At 43.3% G+C, this 22,313-nt stretch overlaps 1 protein-coding gene across 1 annotated transcript in view; it reads left to right on the top strand.

Moving 5' to 3' along the window:
- The window catches only part of TGFBR1 (transforming growth factor beta receptor 1), an 81,161-nt gene that overhangs the window by 17,134 nt on the left and 41,714 nt on the right, over nt 1–22,313 (top strand). Inside the window, exon 4 of the mRNA XM_045005002.1 lies at nt 13,195–13,425. Within this exon, the coding sequence (XP_044860937.1) occupies nt 13,195–13,425 (231 nt within the window). The remainder of the gene's footprint in view (nt 1–13,194; nt 13,426–22,313) is intronic.

The following is a 22,313-nucleotide window of genomic DNA, read 5'->3' as shown; positions in this document are numbered from 1 at the left end:
CACTGTGTTCCTACACAAAGTTCTGTATTTCACTGTTGGTACGCCAGCAGCAGTGAATGAATAAATGCTATCTTCAAAGCTGTGCTTATTCAAAAACATAGGATCACATCTTGGTCTCAACATCTGTCAATGATACTGAAAATGTGTTGAATTCTTTTTTGTGTGTGTGTGTGTGTGTGTGTGTGTGTCTGCTAAATGAAAAAGGACAGTATCAGTAAAGAATCATTTTTCATCTTTGTTAGTTTCCATTCTCTGTTATTTATCCCTGCTAACTGGAAGCTAGAACTACTACTTTTAATTTAAAATTATTTTAATTGATTAGAAGTTGACTTGATATATCCAAGCTCTTTGAAGGTGCCATGTTTAATAATCTATTAAGATTTGCAAGTGTGCCTGTGTATTGTTTGAGGGTGAATTGATTGCTTCTACGTCCACTCCATATCTGAAGGATCATCTTTTTGGATATGCTCACCTGTGTAACTACTGGTTGAGCTGCAGGGGAGCCCTAGTGTAGCACAGACTTTGGGAATACTTCTTAATTGCAGCATCAAACCTAGGTGGTGTTCTCTGATATCATCATAAAGAGGCTACGATTATGAGCAAACAGCACATGATCTTTGGGACTATAGTGCATATCTCTATCAAATTCTACTAGCTCATTTGGATTTTAACTTTACAAAGTTTACTTGGACTAGGTCACTTACATATTTTCTTATGTTTAATTCTCATAATACTTTAAAATACAAGTCATGGTATAATTGCAAGTAGACTGTGTGTGTCTGCATAAAATAAGATATTAAAACACATTCATTTTGACCTTACCTATAAACGTCCAAGTTAGTTCGGTCAAGATGGCTGTCCAAAAAAAAATCCCAAACCCTACAGTCGTTTGGGTATTTTTGTGTTTGTTTTAAACTTATTACCTTCTGGAATCAGTGGGCTGAGAAGAACAAAAACTTGTGGAGAGAACCATAAAGGTTTTTTTTCAGTCTCTTGGTCTGTGGTATCAACATTTAATATGTTGGCTTTCTATAATTCCAGTTGCTTTGACTGTGGTATCCCTCCCTGTGTTCTCCTCCTGCTTGCTACTGCCCCACAGCTCTCTGGATTGGCAGAGAGTCACTCCATGAAGGCCAATTTTATTTTGACTGTTAATTGGTCTTCCCATAGAGTGACTGTCTACTGATCTGGAACAGCCCTCCAATTTTTCTTCTGCCTCACTTACCTTTTGAGTCTTTTTTCCATGTTGAAAATATTCACTTGGATTTCTGGTGTCAAACTTAACCCTTGAAAGACCAGGGACTGGTGCCAGGAGAGAGACTTTAATTTGCTTCTGGGAACAAGAATATACATGAGAACTGCTCAGTGGTTCCCAGATTTGCATATGGCTCCTCTGTTTTCATCCATAAGAACACAGAATTGCCATGCTGAATCAGACCACTAGAGCATCTAGTCTACTATCATGAATGAGCAATGGCCAATAACAGATGGGTGTGGAGGGGGCAAACAAGTCTCCTATTTACAATTATGGAGTAACTCTCTCTAACAGGGAAAGCTTCCTAATAACCCCCAACTCTGGGTGGTTTATGCCCTAAGTATGAGACTATACCCTTGTAGAATCCCCTAACTTATGTGACTGGATGTTCTCATTGTCCATATACTTTTTGTAATCCTCTCTTGACTTTTACTAGGCCATTGGCATCTTGTGGTAATGAGTTCCACTCTTTAAATGTTGTGGTGGTGGTGGTCTTGTATTTTGAGAGTGGTAACAGGAGCACCCAGATTTCCTTATTTTTACTGGTCATAATTTTTTACCCTGTCCCCTTATCCTACTTTTGAGCCTGTATACTTTAGTCTGACCAGTTGAACTGTATTTATGGCCCCCATTATCCAGTATTTGAGTGCCTCACAATCTCAAATATATAGTTATGTTGGTTTAAACCTCAATGAAGCTGGTGAGCGTAATCACCCCCATTCAGGATAAATGTAAGAAACAATCAAGCTCCTTTATAGCATGGCTCAAAACAGAGCCCATGCAGGAATGGTTGGAAGTCAAGCTATTTGGGTGGTGGGGTTTTGCTGAGGAATCATTTGATTACACGTGTGTGTGTCAGAGAAACACCACAAGCACAGGCGGGGGAAGCAGAGAAGCCCTGGTAGCGAGACCCTGACAAAGCAGAAAGAGAGCACTTTTGAGGGGTAAAGTGCTGGCAGAAAAGAGGCTTGGAACTGTGAGCAAAGAAACTGTCTCCTTCTCTTAAATTCTTGTTGTGTTTAGGGAAAAGGGATAATGCAATCTTTTTTATTTACAAAGAAATACCTGGTTCCATCAATTTCTCCTCCTAATGGAAAAAATGCACAAGATTCCAAAAACTGGCTAAGCGTTCAGTTTAAAAGTGGTCACACTGATGCAAGATTTGGATCCAGTTTCCCAGGAGAGAAACTGCAAGCTGATATCCCCGTTGAACCAAAATGGAACAAATAATGACAGTGGTAGCAGAAATCAGATGGTCAAAAGGAAGTTTAAACATGAACTGGAAACTTAACAAGCCTCCCCTCACCCCCCCCCACCCCCCAAAAAAAGCTGGACACTTTACCAAAGGAGGAGTTAAAGTAGTATGTGGACATTTTCCCGAAAGAGAGAGAGAGGTAAAGATGCAGGTAGAGATGAAATCTGGAGCAACAGCTACTGGGTCTGGACAGATTGGGGAAGTCCAAGCCATTTTCAATTCTCCTAGTCTGGAATGGCAAATTGGATTGAGATTACTGAAAGGTTTTCCATGAAATGTGGGAGGCCAGGAAAGCTTTGGCCAACTTGGAACTTACTACCAGATGAGCTGCAGCCAGGACTTAAGGAGTTATGAAATACGTGTCTCAGATCACAGTGGAAGGCAGCTACCTAGATGTGGAATTGGGCCAGCCAGAAGACGTTGGTAAATAAGACTGGAAATCTTCATCCATTTTCTACTTTGTTCGTAAGCCACAGATGCTGTTGGGCTCAGGAGAGGAGAAGATGATGTAAAATAGTTCAAAATCGCCATTATTTGAATGGAAACAATCTTTGGTGGAAAAACTCCCTGGGAGGCGCATTGCCTCAGTTCAACATCATAGCTCAAACAAGTGGCTGGGAGAGCTAACAGAAAGGGAGGTTTCTAGCAGCCAGCTCCAGTGGTGCTGCAGAACTTCTCTCAGAAAAGAGGCTGAGATACCCAGATCTAGTATTAACCTGTGATACGCAGTTTGGAGCCAGCCATCAATCTGAAATGGCCAGTTCACAGCTAACAGCTAGAAGAAGAGGGAAAAGCGACTCCTCCTGAACTGGCAGAGGACCTATATAAGCTTGTGTTCCTGTCATATCCAGGCAATGAGGACTTCCAGGATCAGCTTATAGATGCTCAGCTGGAGTTGGACTTGTAGATAAAGATAAGTGAAAGGAGGCCAGAATCATTTCATAGTTGTGGCATTTTCCATGGAACTCAAATCTCTTTCCTTGCAGCAATGTAACACAAGAGGCAGCAGCCACTAGTGAGAAAGATGGAAGCTAATTGCCAGGAGACTAGTAATTACTACTCTCTACTCTGTCTGACTGAAAAGGAGATTCAAATTTTTGGTTCATGGCATTTTTGAACAATTATGAAAAAGAGTGATAAATTTGGTATGGAAAAACAAGGGAAATTGACAATAATGCAAGACTTAAAGGAGACCATTTAGACAAATGTGGGGGGATGGGCGAGGGGAGTTACTGTGAGAGACTGTGGCCATAAAAAAGATTGTGTAAATAGAAGCTGGGCAGATGGTCACCAGTGAAAGCTTCTCACCTAGTTTGGAAGATAGGGAATATCAAGAGGAAGGGGCAAAGCTTTGAGGTACAAGGATCAGCCTCCCAGATCTTCTTTAGGTCTAGGCAGTTTAACAATAATAATGGGAGTTTGGCTATCAGTATGTAATGGAATCAGTGAAATGCACTGGGATAGTAGTCTAGTCTAACAAGTTATTAGGCCATACTCACTAAAAAGCCTAGGAAATGGATAAAAAACACCACCAAATTGGTCTCTGCCAAAGCCAGTGACTGGGGAATGTGCAGAGGTCCAAAAATGGGAGGGGGAAGGGCAGGGAGTGGGATTGGGTTTAAAAATCTGTAGTTAAGATAATGGATGAGCTAATCTGTGCATTTCAATGAAATGACTAGTAGATGCCAGGAAAAGTCTTGGAAATCCAATCTATGGAAATTCCCTTTATGGATGGGATCCAGGTGAAGCAAATAATTTGTAGCCAGTTGGTTTGCAGTGAACAAATTGTCCTGCGTCCAGGGACAGAAACCATGACCAACTACCTGATGTGGTAGCTTTCTAACAAAGGAAAGATGGAGTGAAGACCTGTTTTTGAGACCCAGATTCTCAGGAAAATCTTAGCATCTGAAGTACTTGTGGGTGTGAAGTATGGATCCTCTACTACTTGCTGAATGGCTTCTGACAAGCTGCAAATAATGAAAAAGGAGCTATGGTTACAAAACATGAATCAGTGGCTGTAGTAACTGCTGGCATGGAAGAAAACTATTAAAAGGGAAAGGAATAAAATTGAGGTCTCAGAATTATTTTTTGATTAGTTATTGCACAGTGCTGCACGTTTAAATGAGGAGCAACAGAACAGTCTTAAGATTTTCTGTTTAGGAATCAGGACTTGTTCTCCCAAGCCAACAATGAGGCTGTAATGCACTGGTCCAGCACCAGATTGATACTGGATGAAACCACATAATTTTATCAGTGGCAAGGGGGGAAGAGGCATTACAGGCCACTTAAGAAATAGATCAGGAAGGCATATTTGAGCCTTCACCCAGTCCTTGGGCCTCACTCATAGCTCTAGTTAAGGAAAAAAAGAGAGCACCAGATTAAATAGGCAATACAAAACTAAATGAAGTCACTTTAAAGGATTCTTATCCATCCACTCATGAAGAGATGATACCCTGGATGCTGTAGCATGTTCAATTTGTTTTTCCACACTGGATCTTAAAAGTATGTCTTGGCAAGTGCAAATGGATCCAAAAGACAGAGGAGAAAACTGCTTTCACAGCAGGACAAGGCCTGTGGCAATAAAAAGTTGTGGGTTTCACCTTAAGCAATACTATGGCCACATTTGAGAGGGTATTGGATGGCATTCCCCTCTCATCCTGTTTTGTTGTATTTAGATATGCTGGTGTAGGCTAAAACCTTTTAACAAAAACTGATATGTTTACAAAGGGCCTGTGATTAGCCTACAGCTTTGCATCTAAAACTGTGATGTAAATTGTTTTCAAAAAGTTTAGGTTGGGTGCACAATCAGTAAAGTGGGGGAATTTCCACTGATTAAGAAAATTGAGGCTATGCAGAACAGGCCAACTCTCCAGATAATCACAGATGTACAGACAGACCAAGCATCCTTGCAATGGCTTTTCAGATTCAGGAATCATGAAGGGGCTCTTTGGCAAAACTGTAGTGCAATGATTTCAGTCGCACACAGGTCTGGGCTCTAGCATGGTAGTGCTGATGTCTTGTTTGGTTGATTACAAATGCTGCCCCAAGCAGTATAGCAAGGAATTGGCTTTTCAAGGGAATGTGTATGCTCAGGAGGAGATGAATTAAAGGCTTCCCGAAGAGAGAATTCCAATATTGGAATGTATGTGACTGAAAATCATTTGGCACATGCAGCCACCATGAAGTATAGTATCCCCTCAGAATGCCACGGTGAAAGTTTTCAGGTCCAGTGAGACAGCTTTGAGTTTAAAGGAGAGGGGGTCGGGGGGAGGGAGAAGCCTGTGCGTGATGGATTCAGGTATCAGCTAGTTGTACCAGATACATTGAAGGAGGAGGTTCTGAGGTTGTCATGACTCTAAAACTACTGAAGAAGAGCTCTGGGTAAGCTTGAAATCTTGTCTTTCAGTAACAGAAGTTGGTTCAATAAAAGATATTAACTCGCTCACCTTCAGTCTCTTCTATCCTGGGACCAAAATACCAGCACTGCCAACATCTAAAACTGCTGGACCTTTTGGGGTTGCAAAGACCATAGCCAAGCTAAGAGAATGTTTGTTTGTTTTTTATTCGGTAAAATGCATGCAGGATGCAGAAAATTGTGGGGAAATGTGATTCATGCATTGTATCTATTGGGTTTCCGGGAAACCGGGTGGGCGGAAGCCCGCCCAATGCTAAAGGATCCCCCCTGCCAGCATAAGGGGAGGATCTACAGGACCTCAGAAACCCACTAATTTCGGAGGACAACTAATCAAAGAACAGGGACAGGAGTGCGGTCAAAGGGTCATAAGAAGGGAGCCTGACGGGGACACCGAGCAGAGAACCCTGGACAGCGCCCACTGCTCCTCGAAGGCGTCAAGAGAGCCAGTGGACGCTGCCCAGATACGTGAATGGACTAAGGGCCGGAAACAAGCCCCACAGTCGCAGGAGATTCATGCATTGTAAAGAAGGATCTCCCTAAGACCAGGAGAGCCTCTCTGCACCAGTGGAATGCACTGCTGTTGATAGACTGGTAGAGGCCCAACTATGTCTCAGGCAATCAATATTTGTTGATGGCCATAGACTACTTCACAAAATTAAAGCTTTCCCAATAAAGAGCTAAGAGACTGTGAAAGAAGCAGAAGTTCTAGTGAATGGATTCAAAGTTTCTCTTTTTTGGTCTGTGAGCAACTCACCTGAGAACCCAAATATGGTGAAGAACTCAGAGCTTCTCAAATCTGCTGTGACACTCCTTAGGAATCCACAATACCTGCACCACTCCGGCACACCCACAATCAGCTGGAATGTTAGAAAGATTCAGCTGAACTTTGGGAGTTCAGCTGGTTAACTTTTTTTTGTAAAACATTATCAAAGGGATTTGGGCCAACATCTCATTTCTTGTGATGGCTTATAGAACACCAGTCAATGGCTACAAAGTGGACCCCAGCATTTCTCATGTTTTGGTATGAGCCAGGGATCTCCACAAACCTCTTGTATGGAATTACTGAAGAGCAACAAAGGAATTTGGACTACACAAAAACCTTACAATCCAAAATTGGAAAAAGCTCACACCTCTGCTAGGAAAAATGAGACGATAGCCACTGATACAATGAAAAGATTCTATGAATAAGGTCCTGTGGAGAAACTTTTAAGAGGGGTTCATTCCATGATCCTAGAAGAAAGGATAAATAAAAAGTTGAATAAATCTTGGAGGTACCCTATTACAGCACTGACTATCACAAACAAAGTGGTGTTTAGGATAGAGTCAGGTCCCAGGATCTAATCAATGTTATTCATAAGGACTATCTGAGAGGGTATCAAGATTAGGGATTTCAGTGTAGGTGTCCCCAGATCCTGAGACTGTAGCTGTAGAAACTGAAGTTTGAAAAGTGGTGACAGTAATGGATACCTCATTTGGATGGAGACTGGCCGTTCCATTCCAGTTAACAGATTTCTCCAAAACACATTTGTCAGATCGGGCAGGGAGAGAAACTCGATCTGAGAGTAAAACCAATTTGGGCTGGTGATAAGAAAAGTCTCGACAAACGCTATGTATATAATTTTGTATCAGTTATAATCTGTAAACATTTTTCTGTTTCTGAAATGGGTCATTCAGGGTGTCCCCATTTTGGACTCCAATGAGATGCTGGATAGAATTCACAGGTGGGTGTGATGCAGGGCTGGGGAGAATTAACCCTCATTGATGCTTTTGGGCATAATAGCTATCACTCAGGAGAAAATCAAGCTCCTTTTGTAGAATAGATAGCTGAAAAAATAGAAGTCACTATTCAAAACACAGGCCATGCAAGATCAATCAGAAACTGAGTTATGGGAGCAGAGGGGTTTTACTGAGGATTGATTTGATTGCAGTTGCATGTGAGAAAAGCCACAAGAAACACAGAAAAGAAACAAAGGCCCTGTATACACTGGCAAGTTTCTGTGCAGTAAAGCAGCTTTCTGTGCTGTAACTCCCAAGGTGTACACACTGCCAAGCCACTTAGTGTGCAGTTGTAGGGGGGGGGGGTGTTTTAAAAAACAAAAACAAAAAAAACCCACAACCCTACCACAATGAGAGGCATACAACTTCCTGCACCGGGGCTACTGCGGTGCTAGTGTAGACATTGTGGTCAATTACAGAGCTGCAATTGGCCTCTGGGAGGTATCCCACAATGCCTGTTCTTGCCTCTCTGGTCATCGGTTTAAACTCCACTGCCCTGCCCTCAGGTGACCAACTGTCATCCCCACCCCATAAATTCCTTTGGAATTTTGAAAGTCCCCTTCCTGTTTGCTTGGTGACACGTGCAGTGGTCTCAGCACATCTTTCCAGGTGGCTATGCTTGCTCCATGCATCAGGCGATCCCCCACTTGGAGAAATGCCGAGCTGCTGGACCTCATCAGCATTTGGGGAGAGTAAGCTGTCCAGTCCTAGTTGCGCTCCAGCCATAGGAATTATGATACCTATGGGCAGATTTCATGATGCATGACAGAAAGGGACCATGAGAGAGACATATTGCAGTGCAGGGTCAAAGTGAAGGAGCTGTGGAACAAGGTGTGGGAGGCAAACCATCGTTCCGGTACTGCGCCCACAAGCTGCCAGCTCTACAAAGAGCTGGACACCATACTCGGCAGTGACACCACTTCCACTGCGAGAGCCACTGGATACTTCGGAGGCTCGCGTGCCAGTCAAAAGTAGACCGAGCCAGGAGGAGGAAATCTTGGGCGAGGAGAGGAAGGGGGACCCAGAGGCAGAGGATGACTCGGAGGTCAGAGATGCGTGCAGCCAGGAGCTCTTTCCTACCCTGTAGGATGCTAGCCAGTAACAGCTGTCCGATGTTGGCGAAGTGCAACCAGGAGGGGAGGCCCCTGGTAAGTGGATTTCAGTTTGGGAATTGCTGAAGCGAGGGCGGGGGGGGGGGGGAGAGGAGTGTTGTAGAAAGCAGGCTTGTCTCCCTCCACCTGCCTAGTCTGAGTGGTGGAACAGGTTGTTGATTGACTCCCTCACTTCATGGGAATCTGCCTCAGATCTCCGGGAAATTCTCTTGGAGATACTGGGCAATCTGCTGCCACAGATTCTTCAGCAGAGCTGCTCTGTTTCTTGCCCCATTAATGGTAACTTTCCTGGGCACTGTGCTGTCACGAGGGAGAGGGGGACCATTGCTGCACACAGGCGAGCCACATAGGGACCAGAACAGAAGCTGCAGTCTTGGAGAAGACCCTCCCTTGATTCCCTGCTCACCCTCAGCAGCAAGATATCTTCCCGACTGATCACATCCTATGGAAAGTGTGGGGACAGGAATGATTATCAGCCTTCCCCCACAATGCTGGCTCTCCCCAAGAGCCATGTGCCCTGTGTACAGCAGGGTCTAGGAAGAGTGATTTACCCTGCGGCTACTCACCATTTTGGGGGACTTGTGGCTCATGTATGCTTGCCTGGGGTCAGCCAGTTAGTGATAGATGTGTGAGTACTGGCTGTGTTTTAAATCACTAATATCAGTGTTCTCTGTGTTGCAGACAATACTGCTTCTGTAAAATGTTGCGTTTAAACATCAGAGATGACCTTGGGAGCCCAGCCTCCCTCTCTGTTATCGGCAGCTGAACGGTTGCACAGCATTAGAAAGTGGCCAAGAAGATATAAGGAGGACTTTCTGCATGATGTTATGATACTCGGCCACTGAGAAACAGGAATTGAAGGAGTGGCGGGGCAGCGAGAAGAGAGACCAGAAGAAGAACATGGCATGCTACAATGAAGCCACAAAGTGGCTCTTAATGGAGTGCTAAGCAGACACGCTCCAGGCAATACTAGCTCTTCAAACCGAGCAGTACTGCACCTGCCCTCCCCTGCAGCTGCTGTTACAAAACTTTCCCATGCACCCCACACACACTGCCAACACACTCTTATCAACCTCCTGGCTCCACTCTACCTGCAGCATTCTACTCCTCCCCCCTCAGTCTAGCACTGCAGACTTGCACTACCCACTGCACTCAGCACCCGTCCCGCTGCAGTTTGGCCCTGTTGAAGTACAGTACCCGCTGCATTGTACTCCAGAGGAGAAGGTTGGATATGATACTTGGACATACGCACATCTTTAGCTGTCCTGTGACCCCTCCTCCTCCTGGGACCTTCTCTTCTCTTGTCCCCCTCAGTGCTGATTTTTTTTTTTGTTTGACTCTCTCCTCCAGTTGTCTTTTAATAAAATAATTGTGTTGGTTTGAAAGCAATCTTTGTTCTATTAATTGAAAGCAAAAAGAGCACTGCAAAGCAACATGCAATTATGTTAAACCTACGTATTGCATCTTGTGCACCAATCACCACCTAGCATTACAAGCACTGTACTCCGGAGCATAGCAACAAATATTAGTGGCTTTCAGCTTCAGATTGCTGCCTCAAGGTATCCCTGATCCTTATGGCCCTGCACTGCACCCCTGTAATAGCCCTGGTCTCTGGCTGTTCAAACTCCGCCTTCCAGGTGCTGCGCCTCTGTGGTCCAGCCCTGAGTGAAGCTTTCATCCTTCCCTTCACAAATATTAAGGAGCATATGACACACGGCTGTAAGCATAGGAATATTGTCATTGGCCAGGTCCAGCCTCCCATAGAGGCAGCGCCAGTGGGCTTTTAAATGGCCAAAAGCACACTCCACAGTCATTCTGCACTTGCTGAGCCTGTGGTTGAACTGCTCCTTGCTGCTGTCAAGGTGCCCCGTGTATGGCTTCATGAGCCACGGCAGTAAGGGGTAGGCGGGGTCTCCCAGGATCACAATGGGCATTTTGATTTCCCCTATGGTGGTGATCTGGTCCAGAACGAAATTCCCTGCTTGCAACTTCCTGAACAGACCAGTATTCTGAAAGATGTGTGCGTCATGCACCTTTCCAAACCACAAGTGCCTGGAGAACTATTGAGAAATACTCCTTGCAATTAATGTGCTAGGTGGTCTGATGCCAGTATTGGAATATGCGTGCCATCTATTGCCCCTCCACAGTTAGGAAAGCCCATTTGTGCAAAGCCATCCACAATGTCATGTACGTTGCCCAGAGTCACGGTCTTTCAGAGCAGGATGCAATTAATGGCCCTACACACTTCCGTCAACATGAGTCCAACATCGACTTTCCCACTCCAAACTTGTTGGCTACCGATCAGTAGAAGTCTGGAGTAGCCAGCCTCTACGGTGCAATCGCCGCACACTTCTCCAGCGGTAGGGCAGCTCTTATTCTCGGCTGGGGTGAACTCATCACACAGTCCCATGACTTTCCCTTGTGGCTTTCCTCTGCAATTTTGCAGCCATTGCTCATCATCCGAGATGTGCAACATGAGATCCCGCCACTCAATGCTTGTTTCCCGAGCCCAAAAGCGGCATTCCACTATGGTTAGTACCTCCATGAATGCCGCAGGCAATCTCGTGTCATAGCTACTATGCGTGGTGAGATCAATGTCACGCTTCTTTTGCCTCTGTAGTTTAAGGAATAACTCCACTGCCACTCATGACGTGTTGACCAGTATGCTGCTCGCTATGACCAACAGTTTGGGATCCATTCCTGCAGCCTGAAGAGGCAGGGTGCATAATACAGAAACAGTTGAAAGATGGCACCAAATGTGGATGGAAGCACAGGGATTGCTGGAATGCGAAGCAATGCATCATGAGGCATCGGGACATGACCCAGGATGCCCCACGACCCTCTCTGCCTTCCCACAACTCTGAGCAGCAGAAGAGAAAGAGGTGGTCTGTGGGATGGCTGCCCAGAGTGCACTGCTCTGAATACTACTGCAAGTGCCGCAAGTGTGAACATGCTTTTGCGCAGGCAGCTGACAGCGTGAACACACAACAACGGTTTCTCTTCAGTGCTCTCTGACCAGTGCTGTAACTCTGCCAGTATAGATGTGCCCAAGGAAGCCTTAGGCCATCTCTATGCTACCACCTGAGTGACATACATTTTATCAGCATAAGTAGTAGTGTGCACAGCACTACATTGGCTGGAGAACTTCTCCTGCTGACATAGCTACCACTGCTCATTTGAGGTGGTTTTATTTCAACGGGAGAGCTTTCTCCTGTTGGCATAGAGCGGCTACACAAGCAATCTTACAGCAGCACGACTGCATCAGTACAGTAGTGCTGCTCTGAATTCACTTGTGTGGATGTGGCCTTGCAGCTGGAGAAACTCTGGTAGCATGATCCTGACACAAAAATAAAATGCAGAGAGCTTTTGGGTGAAGTGCCAGTTGGAAGTAGACTTGGAACTGTGAGCAAAGCAACTGTCTCCCGCTGTTTGATTATTCCTGTTGTATTCAGGGATATAAGACTTCTTGCATTCTTTATAAATAAACAAGGTTGTGTGTTTTTATTAAAATAACAAAATAAAATAAAATAAAAAACCTGACCAATCATTAATTTCTCCCACTAACCAAAATAACTTGGTAGGCCTTGAAAATGGGCTAACCAGTCAAGTTGGCAAGGGATACCAGTAATTACTTCCTTGTCTCGGAGGTGTCAAACTATTATCCCCATTTTGCATATAGTGAAACCTAAGATTAAGTGACTTGTCCAAGGGCACACAGGAAGGCTGTGCTGGAGTGGGCTAGCACTCTAACCACTGTATCATATTTGTTCATAAATGAGTTTTTTAACGTCTCTAACTTCTTTTCCTTCTCAGGACTTTTTTTTCCTACAGTTTTTGTGGTAGAGGACTAGAAACGGAGCTTGATAGATGAGGGTGTATTTTTTTTCATAAAATCACTCTTTTTAAAATAATGAAGTGGTATGTTTTATTTTTCTTCATACATTGCTGCATTATTATTTTTAAACCACTTTTTGAAATGATGCCCAAATATCTTCCCGGGTGGCTACATTTAATGTAGAATGCAATAATGCACGAGTAGTTCACAACTTTAAACTCAAAGGAAACTAATTTCACATTTACTGTATTGTTACAAATCCATCTTTAGAATTTGTTTTAATCATTTGGTACTTGTAATTGCTGGTATTTTCAAAGTTGCCAAACAAATGTTTAGGAAGGCTTGTCTTAAAAGGACCGATCTGCCAAACGAATTGAACACCTACTTTAGATTATGTATGAAGTAAGGTGAGGACTGTTGTTTATCTCTAGCTCTTACATAGTGCTTGCCTTGATTAGTTATCTGTTGCTTTATAAGCAACAGATCTTTTCAATTAACAGTTAAGTGAGCTTAAGCTCAATTTTTTATTTTTTTTATTTTCTTTAGGTCTACCTTTACTTGTTCAAAGAACAATTGCAAGGACTATCATACTTCAAGAAAGCATTGGGAAGGGTCGCTTTGGAGAAGTCTGGCGAGGGAAATGGAGAGGAGAAGAAGTTGCAGTGAAGATATTCTCTTCAAGAGAAGAACGGTCATGGTTTCGTGAGGCAGAAATTTATCAAACTGTTATGCTACGTCATGAAAATATTCTTGGATTTATAGCGGCAGATAATAAAGGTTAGTAAGCTTTTGATAACTTCACTTTTTATTGATTGTACATGTACTCCTATTTCAAACTCTTCACGGGAATTGAAAATACAAATGCCACTTTCTGGACATTTCATGTTCTTTGATGCTTGTGGAAAGGTTGCTGCAAATGTAATCCTCGATCACATGTGAGTTTTATGAAATTTGTTTGTTTCTGTTTAACTTTTTAATGACTGGTCATACAATTTACCTCAAAAAACAAACAATTGACTCAGATCTCAAAACTAGGCGGCACATTATGCATAACCTGCACGCAGACATACTAAGCCTTATATTTAAATGGAATTGTCTTGTCTAAACAACTCACAGTTTTGTATAGTTACTGAACCATTTCTGTAAATCTGCTGGTCATATGCTCAATATGCGTGTTTTTGTGCTCTAACTTTCTGCTACATTCAAAACTCATTTGTGCAACAGCCATGATTGCATCAACAATTCACTGCACTCCCAGCAAGCTGTTTAGCCTCCACTCCTCTGTAACTTGTGACAAGTTAAGCAGTTACTCCCCCGAATAAGATTTACTCCTTTTTTAATTCAATTTTACTACCACAGTTGCATTTGGAGTAATATACTACTCCCAGTTGAGCTCTGCTGTCCCTTTCATTTATATAGTATCATATGACTGTGTCTTAAACGGTCAGCTCATGTAACTTAAGTAAAAGTCACACCCTAAAATTGACAAGGAAGTTTTGGCTTTCAAGGGATGGGCAGCCTTCTATTTTGGGAAGGTGTGTAGACCTAATCTGGATATGACTTAAATTTTATGAAAGCATTACTAGACGATTTTAACATTTAACTTCTCAGACTTGCAAAAACACCCAAATCAAACGGTTCCTGTCTTTTTTCTTGAATAGTTTTGTTGGGTTTTTTTGTGCCTGTTGATAGGCAATATCAACATAGCATTTTCCATAGTTGTAATAGAACTAGTCAAAGCCCAATGCTAAATATACCAAATACTAAAATGTCCCTAACATATCCTATCAAATTAGTTTCCCTAAGGAAAACTGAAGTGTACAGTTTTTGCTTAGTTCATCCATATATTTTTCAGAACCTGCGTTCAGTTTGTCAAATGTATCTGAAAGTCATTCACTTAAAATTTGGAAAGGTGAAGAGACCATTGCAAGTGAGGGACCTCTCATAATAAGAGTACAAACCATTCAGAAGTATTTAAAAAAAGAAATGGAGAATTTAAAATAGTTTTAACTACAAGAACACATGGAAGTCCTTGGGGGGGGGGGGCACGTGGGGAAAATATTAGTGTGCTTCAGACCAAGGTGGTCTCAACCTCTAGATGACTAATTACATAGATTAACCTTCTTATCATTCTACCTTCTTGTGATGTACTGCTAATGATGATAGATGTATATAAAAATAAGCTTGCAAATATTTTGTGTTGTGAAAAATAGGTCCAAGGTCAATAAATCTAACCATTAACCACCCTCTCTTTTTTCAAAGAAGTTTGCGCCTCTGAGCGGAGATTTCATGTAGCAGTGTTACTCATGCTCCACACTTTTGTATAGTGCTGTGCTGGCTAACTGCCTTCAGTTCCTTCCAAATTGCCTCCACTTGAGACTGAGTCTTAGCAGTTGTCCATGCCGAGTTTACCTCCAGCTGCGCTCCCATAGCTCTTATAGTAGTTTATTTTAGTAGTAGTACTAGCTATAGTTGTTTAAAACTAATTATTTTTTTAAATTAATAGTTAGTTTCTTCCCTCCTCAGAGCTTTGTTACTGGAAGGGCATGCCCAGTTCTGCCTATCGTATCGGGAGGCACTCCTGGTATGTGATGAACACTCCTGGTGCATCTTTTGCTTCAGGGAACTTCATGTTTCCAAAAAGTGCCTTTGATCTAGCATGAAAATCTAGAGACAGAAAAAACAAGGAGATCAAATTTTGGTTCTTCATGATGAAGAGCTTGCTGCACCTCCCCCCCCCCCCCCCATATGCTGATCTTCAAATAAGTCTGCTACCTCTACTGTCTCAGAGCTGCACTTCTCAAGGACATCTAAGAGGAAAACCCAAGACTTCTCTCATAAGACTTCCATAGGCCATGCCCCAAGTTCTCCAAGTAGGAATCTGCCTCAAAGAAGTCACAGTTGCTGATAACTCCAGCCACTTCAGCACCCATCAGACTCTGACCTGGTACCCACAAGGCTGATGGTTCCTCAGGTACCCAGGGCACTGTTAAACCTAACAACTTCAAAATGTCAGTCTCTGATAGGCCACCAGTGCCATCAGGGGAACGGGGCATCACAAAGAGCTCTACTGCTACTCACTCAGCACTGAAGAATATTGCATGGGCTCCCTCTGGACTCCACTCAGAGCATTAGAGACTCATGGTACCATCAGCTCCCTCAGCTACCATTACTTCGGCTCAAGCCATGAACATGATACTAACCACACTTTCAGTACCACAGGAGTTTCATTATTTCCCCAAAGACCTAGCCGTGTCCAAGATGCCCGAATCACCATTGCTCAGCTTCAGCCTTCTTTTGGCACCAATGTCCTCCAGATCCCTGGACACCTGTCCAGTACTGACAGTTTTAGCTTAAGTTTCTTCTGGTGCTTCACCACTTCATCAGAATTCTCCTCATCTAACTCACTCTGAAGATCTTGACTTGGTCTCTCAAATATCTGTCCAAGACTCTCCTCTCCATCTCTATAGAAGCTCTTCGTTTTTTTCCAGAGGTCTCTGAGGAAATTGAAATCACTTGTGAGAGATGTCCACAATCTTGCTGGTATCAGCACCCATGCCATGTGCACCACCCACTTGGCCATACTGGGACCCTTGGATGACCTATCATCAGCAATTAACTAGTGCCTCAAGCACTACCCATATCAGACATAGACAGCCTCCATCACCCTCCCTATCTAGGAGACCAGAACTTCAGGAAGAAACCTTTTGAGGAACAGGAAGCTCAGGCTGATGAAGTGGTCTCTCCATCAGTCAACATCTCTTCTTCCTGCCTGGGTGAAGCAGTTCCGCAACCTCCACCGTCCGTGGCTGCTGATGTCCTGGAACCACCAGAGTTTAGCAAGAGTTGCAGATTCTTTGCAGATCTGTTGAGGAGATTACGAACTGCAGCATAAGCTGCCTGACATCCTTATACAGGTTCATTTGCTCACATTCCCCTGCCTGTTAACCTTTGTAGAGTCCAGGAGGGCCTTGTTCTCTGGCACACCCTGACCACAATTTTGCCAATGTGCAAGACAGTGGATAAAAATATTATGTCCCTTTCTAAGGGCTCAACACTTTTATTTTCTCGTCCCTCTAACTCCTTGGTGGTCAAGGCGGATAACAAATATGGAATGCAGCACCATACTATATCTACACCCTATGATAAAGATCATAAGCACTTCAACCTGTTGAGCAGAAAATCGTATTTGGCATCTACTTTACAATTTAGAATTGCCAACTACCAGGCATTGATGGCAAAGTACAACCACACAGATTATACCGAGCTGAACTTCTTTGAGTGTTTTATCAGCAGAACACAGATCAGTTCTAGGCAGTTATTGCAGAAGGCCAGCTGCTCACCAGAATATCTCTGCAGTCCTCTCAATACTGCTGCTTGTTCCATTTCTATGGCCATAACTCTAAAGAGGGTCTCCTGGCTTCAGCTCTCAGAATTTCCAAAGGAGGCCCACCCTGTGGTCGAAGACCTGCTTTTTGATGGCACTAAACTTTTTGCAGACAGCATGGATGAGTCTCTGCACATGTGAAAGTACTCTAGGGCCACTTTTCATTCTCTGGGATCTATAAACCTACCCACAAAAGAGTTTAAATTCGAGACCGCACAGAGATCTTGCCCTGCCCTATTTTCAAGCGCCCAGGGATCATATGAACCCATATGCAAGGGACCTAGGTTTCAAAGGAGAAAACCACTCACTTCCGGACCTTGGACCTCACAACCTTCCACCTGTAAGCACCAATCTTGAGACACTGATCAAAGTCCTGTGCTACCATACTCTTTTTATACCAATGCAATGATTCACTTGTTTTTCCTCCCTTCAGTAACTGCTTTTAACACTTGTGGCAAGCTTGGGAATTTATTGTTATGGGCAAGTTGCATTTTTTTGAAATCCTCTCCATGGGGTACTTCATCCACTTCACTTCTCTTCCACCTGCCAACCACCGTGCCCTGTCCCTCTTCAGGGACCCCTCTCACAAGCACCTTCTAAGACCAGAAATAGACTCTCTCCTACACTTGGGTGCTATAGAACCAGTTCCCAGGCAGTATAGAAGGAAGGAGTTTTATTCCAGGTCCTTCCTGGTGCCAAAATAATGGTGGTTGGAGGCCCATCCTAGATTTAAGGCTATTCAGCACGTTTGTGGAGGCACAAATAATCGAAATGGTAACACTTGCAGCAATAATTCCGTCACCGGAGCAAGGGTGTTGGTTCTCAGCCCTCGACCTTCAGGACATATATTTCCATATAACCATCCATCTCATAAAAGGGTCATGATGTATTGTTGGTCAGTACAGGGTGCTTCTTTTTGTCTTCTCATCTGCCCCAGGGGTCTCTTAGAAAGTTTATATTAGTAGTAGAGGCACATCTCCACAGAGAGGAATTCTGGTATTCCCTTACCTAGACTATTTGGCTTCTGAAAAGTTGTTCCCGGTACAACACTTCACTGGCAACTTGCAAGACCTTCCTCAAACAGGGCCTACAGTTGACCATTCAGAAATATCCACCTTGACCTCTTTATGAAGGTTAGAATTCATAGGAACCTAGCTCAGTTCAATAGCAGCAAGAGTCTGTCTCTCAGTGCGTTGATTTGTGGCTCTATCTGACATGGTCAACACAATCCAGATCAGCCCTCAAACTTGGGTCAGGGACTGGCTTCAGCTGTTGGGACATAGCAGCTGGTAGTTCCAGTATAGACTCTGCAAGACTGCGACTACTTTGCCTTCAGAGGTGGTTCAGGACTGTTTAGTTGCTGAGCATATAGTCTAAACGCACTGCTTTCCATACTCACATTTGTGAAGGAATCTCTCAGTTGGTGGAAATACCCTCAAAACATCTGTGCACGAGTCGTTTTTGCCCACCCTTCCCTGAAGAATGTTATAACTGTGGATGCATCCCTGTTAGGGGAGCACATTTGGACAACCACACAGCCCAGGGCAGGTGGACCTCAAGAGGACCAAAGTGGAACCAGACTGCTGGCACTAAACACTAAAAAGGTTGTAGAGCAGTTTTTAAACTAGGAGATGGGGGAAAGCTGACTGCTGCAGAGGAGCATGTGGATCGGACACAGACTTCTCTTAGGGGAGAGTCTGATGATAGAGAATCTCCAGGTTATAGTCAGGAGCAGAGGAATGAGAAGTATAATGTAAGGGCCGGATCAGATGATAAACAGTCACATAAAAAAGAATCTGGCACATCAGAAAAAGGCAGGCTATAAACAGGGACAAGTTTTTAAAGTGCTTGTACACAAATGCCAGAAGTCTAAATAATAAAATGGGTGAACTAGAGTGCCTTGTGATAAAGGAGGATATAGATATAATAGCCATCACAGAAACCTGGTGGACTGAGAGTAATCAATGGGACACAATCATTCCGGGGTACAAAATATATCGGAAGGACAGAACAGGCCGTGCAGGGGGAGGAGTGGCACTATATGTTAAAGTGTAGATTCAAATGAAGTAAAAATCTTAAGCGAATCCACAGGTTCCATAGAGTCTCTATGGATAGAAATTTCATGCTCTAGTAAAAATATAACAGTAGGGATCTATTATCGACCACCTGACCAGGACAGTAATAGTGATGATGAAATGCTAAGGGAAATTAGAGAGGCTATCAAAATTAAGAACCCAATAATAGTGGGGGATTTCAATTATCCCCATATTGACTGGGAACATTTCACTTCAGGACGAAATGCAGAGATAAAATTTCTCAATACTTTAAATGACTGCTTCATGGAGCAGCTGGTACGGGAACCCACAAGGGGAGAGGCGACTCTAGATTTAATCCTGAGTGGAGCGCAGGAGCTGGTCCAAGAGGTAACTATAGTAGGACTGCTTGGAAATAGTGACCATAATACAATAGCATTCAACATCCCTGTGGTGGGAAGAACATCTCAACTGCCCAACACTGTGGCCTTTAATTTCAAAAGGGGGAACTATACAAAAATGAGGGGGTTAGATAGACAAAAGTTAAAAGGTACAGTGACTAAAGTGAAATCCCTGCAAGTTGCGTGGGCTCTTTTTAAAGACACCATAATAGAGGCCCAACTTCAATGTATACCCCAAATTAAGAAAAACAGTAAAAGAACTAAAAAAGAGCCACTGTGGCTTAACAACCACGTAAAAGAAGCAGTGAGAGATAAAAAGACTTCCTTTAAAAAGTGGAAGTCAAATCCTAGTGAGGCAAATAGAAAGGAGCACAAACACTGCCAACTTAAGTGCAAGAGTGTAATAAGAAAAGCCAAAGAGGAGTTTGAAGAACGGCTAGCCAAAAACTCCAAAGGTAATGAAATGTTTTTTAAGTACATCAGAAGCAGGAAGCCTGCTAACCAACCAGTGGGGCCCCTTGATGATCGAAATTCAAAAGGAGCGCTTAAAGATGATAAAGTCATTGCGGAGAAACTAAATGGATTCTTTGCTTCAGTCTTCACGGCTGAGGATGTTAGGGAGATTCCCAAACCTGAGCTGGCTTTTGTAGGTGACAAATCTGAGGAACTGTCACAGATTGAAGTGTCACTAGAGGAGGTTTTGGAATTAATTGATAAACTCAACATTAACAAGTCACCAGGACCAGATGGCATTCACCCAAGAGTTCTGAAAGAACTCAAATGTGAATTTGCGGAACTATTAACTAAGGTTTGTAACCTGTCCTTTAAATCGGCTTCGGTACCCAATGACTGGAAGTTAGCTAATGTAATGCCAATATTTAAAAAGGGCTCTAGGGGTGATTCCGGCAATTACAGACCGGTAAGTCTAACGTCGGTACCGGGCAAATTAGTTGAAACAATAGTAAAGAATAAAATTGTCAGACACATAGAAAAACACAAACTCTTGAGCAATAGTCAACATGGTTTCTGTAAAGGGAAATCGTGTCTTACTAATCTATTAGAGTTCTTTGAAAGGGTCAACAAACATGTGGACAAGGGGGATCCGGTGGACATAGTGTACTAAGATTTCCAGAAAGCCTTTGACAAGGTCCCTCACCAAAGGCTCTTACGTAAATTAAGCTGTCATGGGATAAAAGGAAAGGTCCTTTCATGGATTGAGAACTGGTTAAAGGACAGGGAACAAAGGGTAGGAATTAATGGTACATTCTCAGAATGGAGAGGGGTAACTAGTGGTGTTCCCCAAGGGTCAGTCCTAGGACCAATCCTATTCAATTTATTCATAAATGATCTGGAGAAAGGGGTGAACAGTGAGGTGGCAAAGTTTGCAGATGATACTAAACTACTCAAGATAGTTTAAGACCAAAGCAGATTGTGAAGAACTTCAGAAAGATCTCACAAAACTAAGCGATTGGGCAACAAAATGGCAAATGAAATTTAATGTGGATAAATGTAAAGTAATGCACGTTGGAAAAAATAACCCCAACTATACATACAACATGATGGGGGCTAATTTAGCTACAATGAGTCAGGAAAAAGATCTTGGAGTTATCATGGATAGTTCTCTGAAGATGTCCACGCAGTGTGCAGAGGCGGTCAAAAAAGCAAACAGGATGTTAGGAATCATTAAAAAGGGGATAGAGAATAAGACTGAGAATATATTATTGCCCTTATATAAATCCATGGTACGCCCACATCTCGAATACTGTGTACAGATGTGGTCTCCTCACCTCAAAAAAGATATTCTAGCACTAGAAAAGGTTCAGAAAAGAGCAACTAAAATGATTAGGGGTTTAGAGAGGGTCCCGTATGAGGAAAGATTAAAGAGGCTAGGACTCTTCAGTTTGGAAAAGAGAAGACTAAGGGGGGACATGATAGAGGTATATAAAATCATGAGTGATGTTGAGAAAGTGGTTAAGGAAAAATTATTTACTTATTCCCATAATACAAGAACTAGGGGTCACCAAATGAAATTAATAGGCAGCAGGTTTAAAACAAATAAAAGGAAGTTCTTCTTCACGCAGCGCACAGTCAGCTTGTGGAACTCCTTACCTGAGGAGGTTGTGAAGGCTAGGACTATAACAATGTTTAAAAGGGGACTGGATAAATTCATGGTGGCTAAGTCCATAAATGGCTATTAGCCAGGATGGGTAAGAATGGTGTCCCTAGCCTCTGTTCGTCAGAGGATGGAGATGGATGGCAGGAGAGAGATCACTTGATCATTGCCTGTTAGGTTCACTCCCTCAGGGGCACCTGGCATTGGCCACTGTCGGTAGACAGATGCTGGGCTAGATGGACCTTTGGTCTGACCCGGTACGGCCTTTCTTATGTTCTTAGGAAACTCTGTACATCAACTGCCTAGAACTCAAGGTAGTCAGATACTTCAGTCTCCAATTTTTTACCATTTGAACAGGGTAAACACACGAAGGTCATGAAGGACAACATGTCGTGCATAGTCTATATCTGCTGACAGGGAGGGACTCTCTGCACCAAAGCTATCAAGCTTTGGAATTGATGCATAAGCAATCAGATTGTCCTCAGAATGTGACTGTGGATACAGTCAGCAGGCACTTCTCTCAAGAGCACAAGTGGAAGATGGATTCCATTGTGCTTCACCACATATTTTGGCAGTGACACACCCCTCAGACACATTCACCACTACCACAAACAAGAAATGTGTTCACTTCTGCTCGAGGTCAGCTGGGTCACCAATCCTTGGGGGATGCATTTTCACCTTCCATGGTCATCAGGGTTAATGCTTTCCCTCAGACTCCTCTAATATCCAGA

Source organism: Mauremys mutica, chromosome 2, assembly GCF_020497125.1.
Source record: "Mauremys mutica isolate MM-2020 ecotype Southern chromosome 2, ASM2049712v1, whole genome shotgun sequence".
Classification (NCBI taxonomy): domain Eukaryota; kingdom Metazoa; phylum Chordata; order Testudines; family Geoemydidae; genus Mauremys; species Mauremys mutica.
Note: the sequence above shows the minus strand (reverse complement) of the source record. Positions and strands in the feature narration are given on the sequence as shown.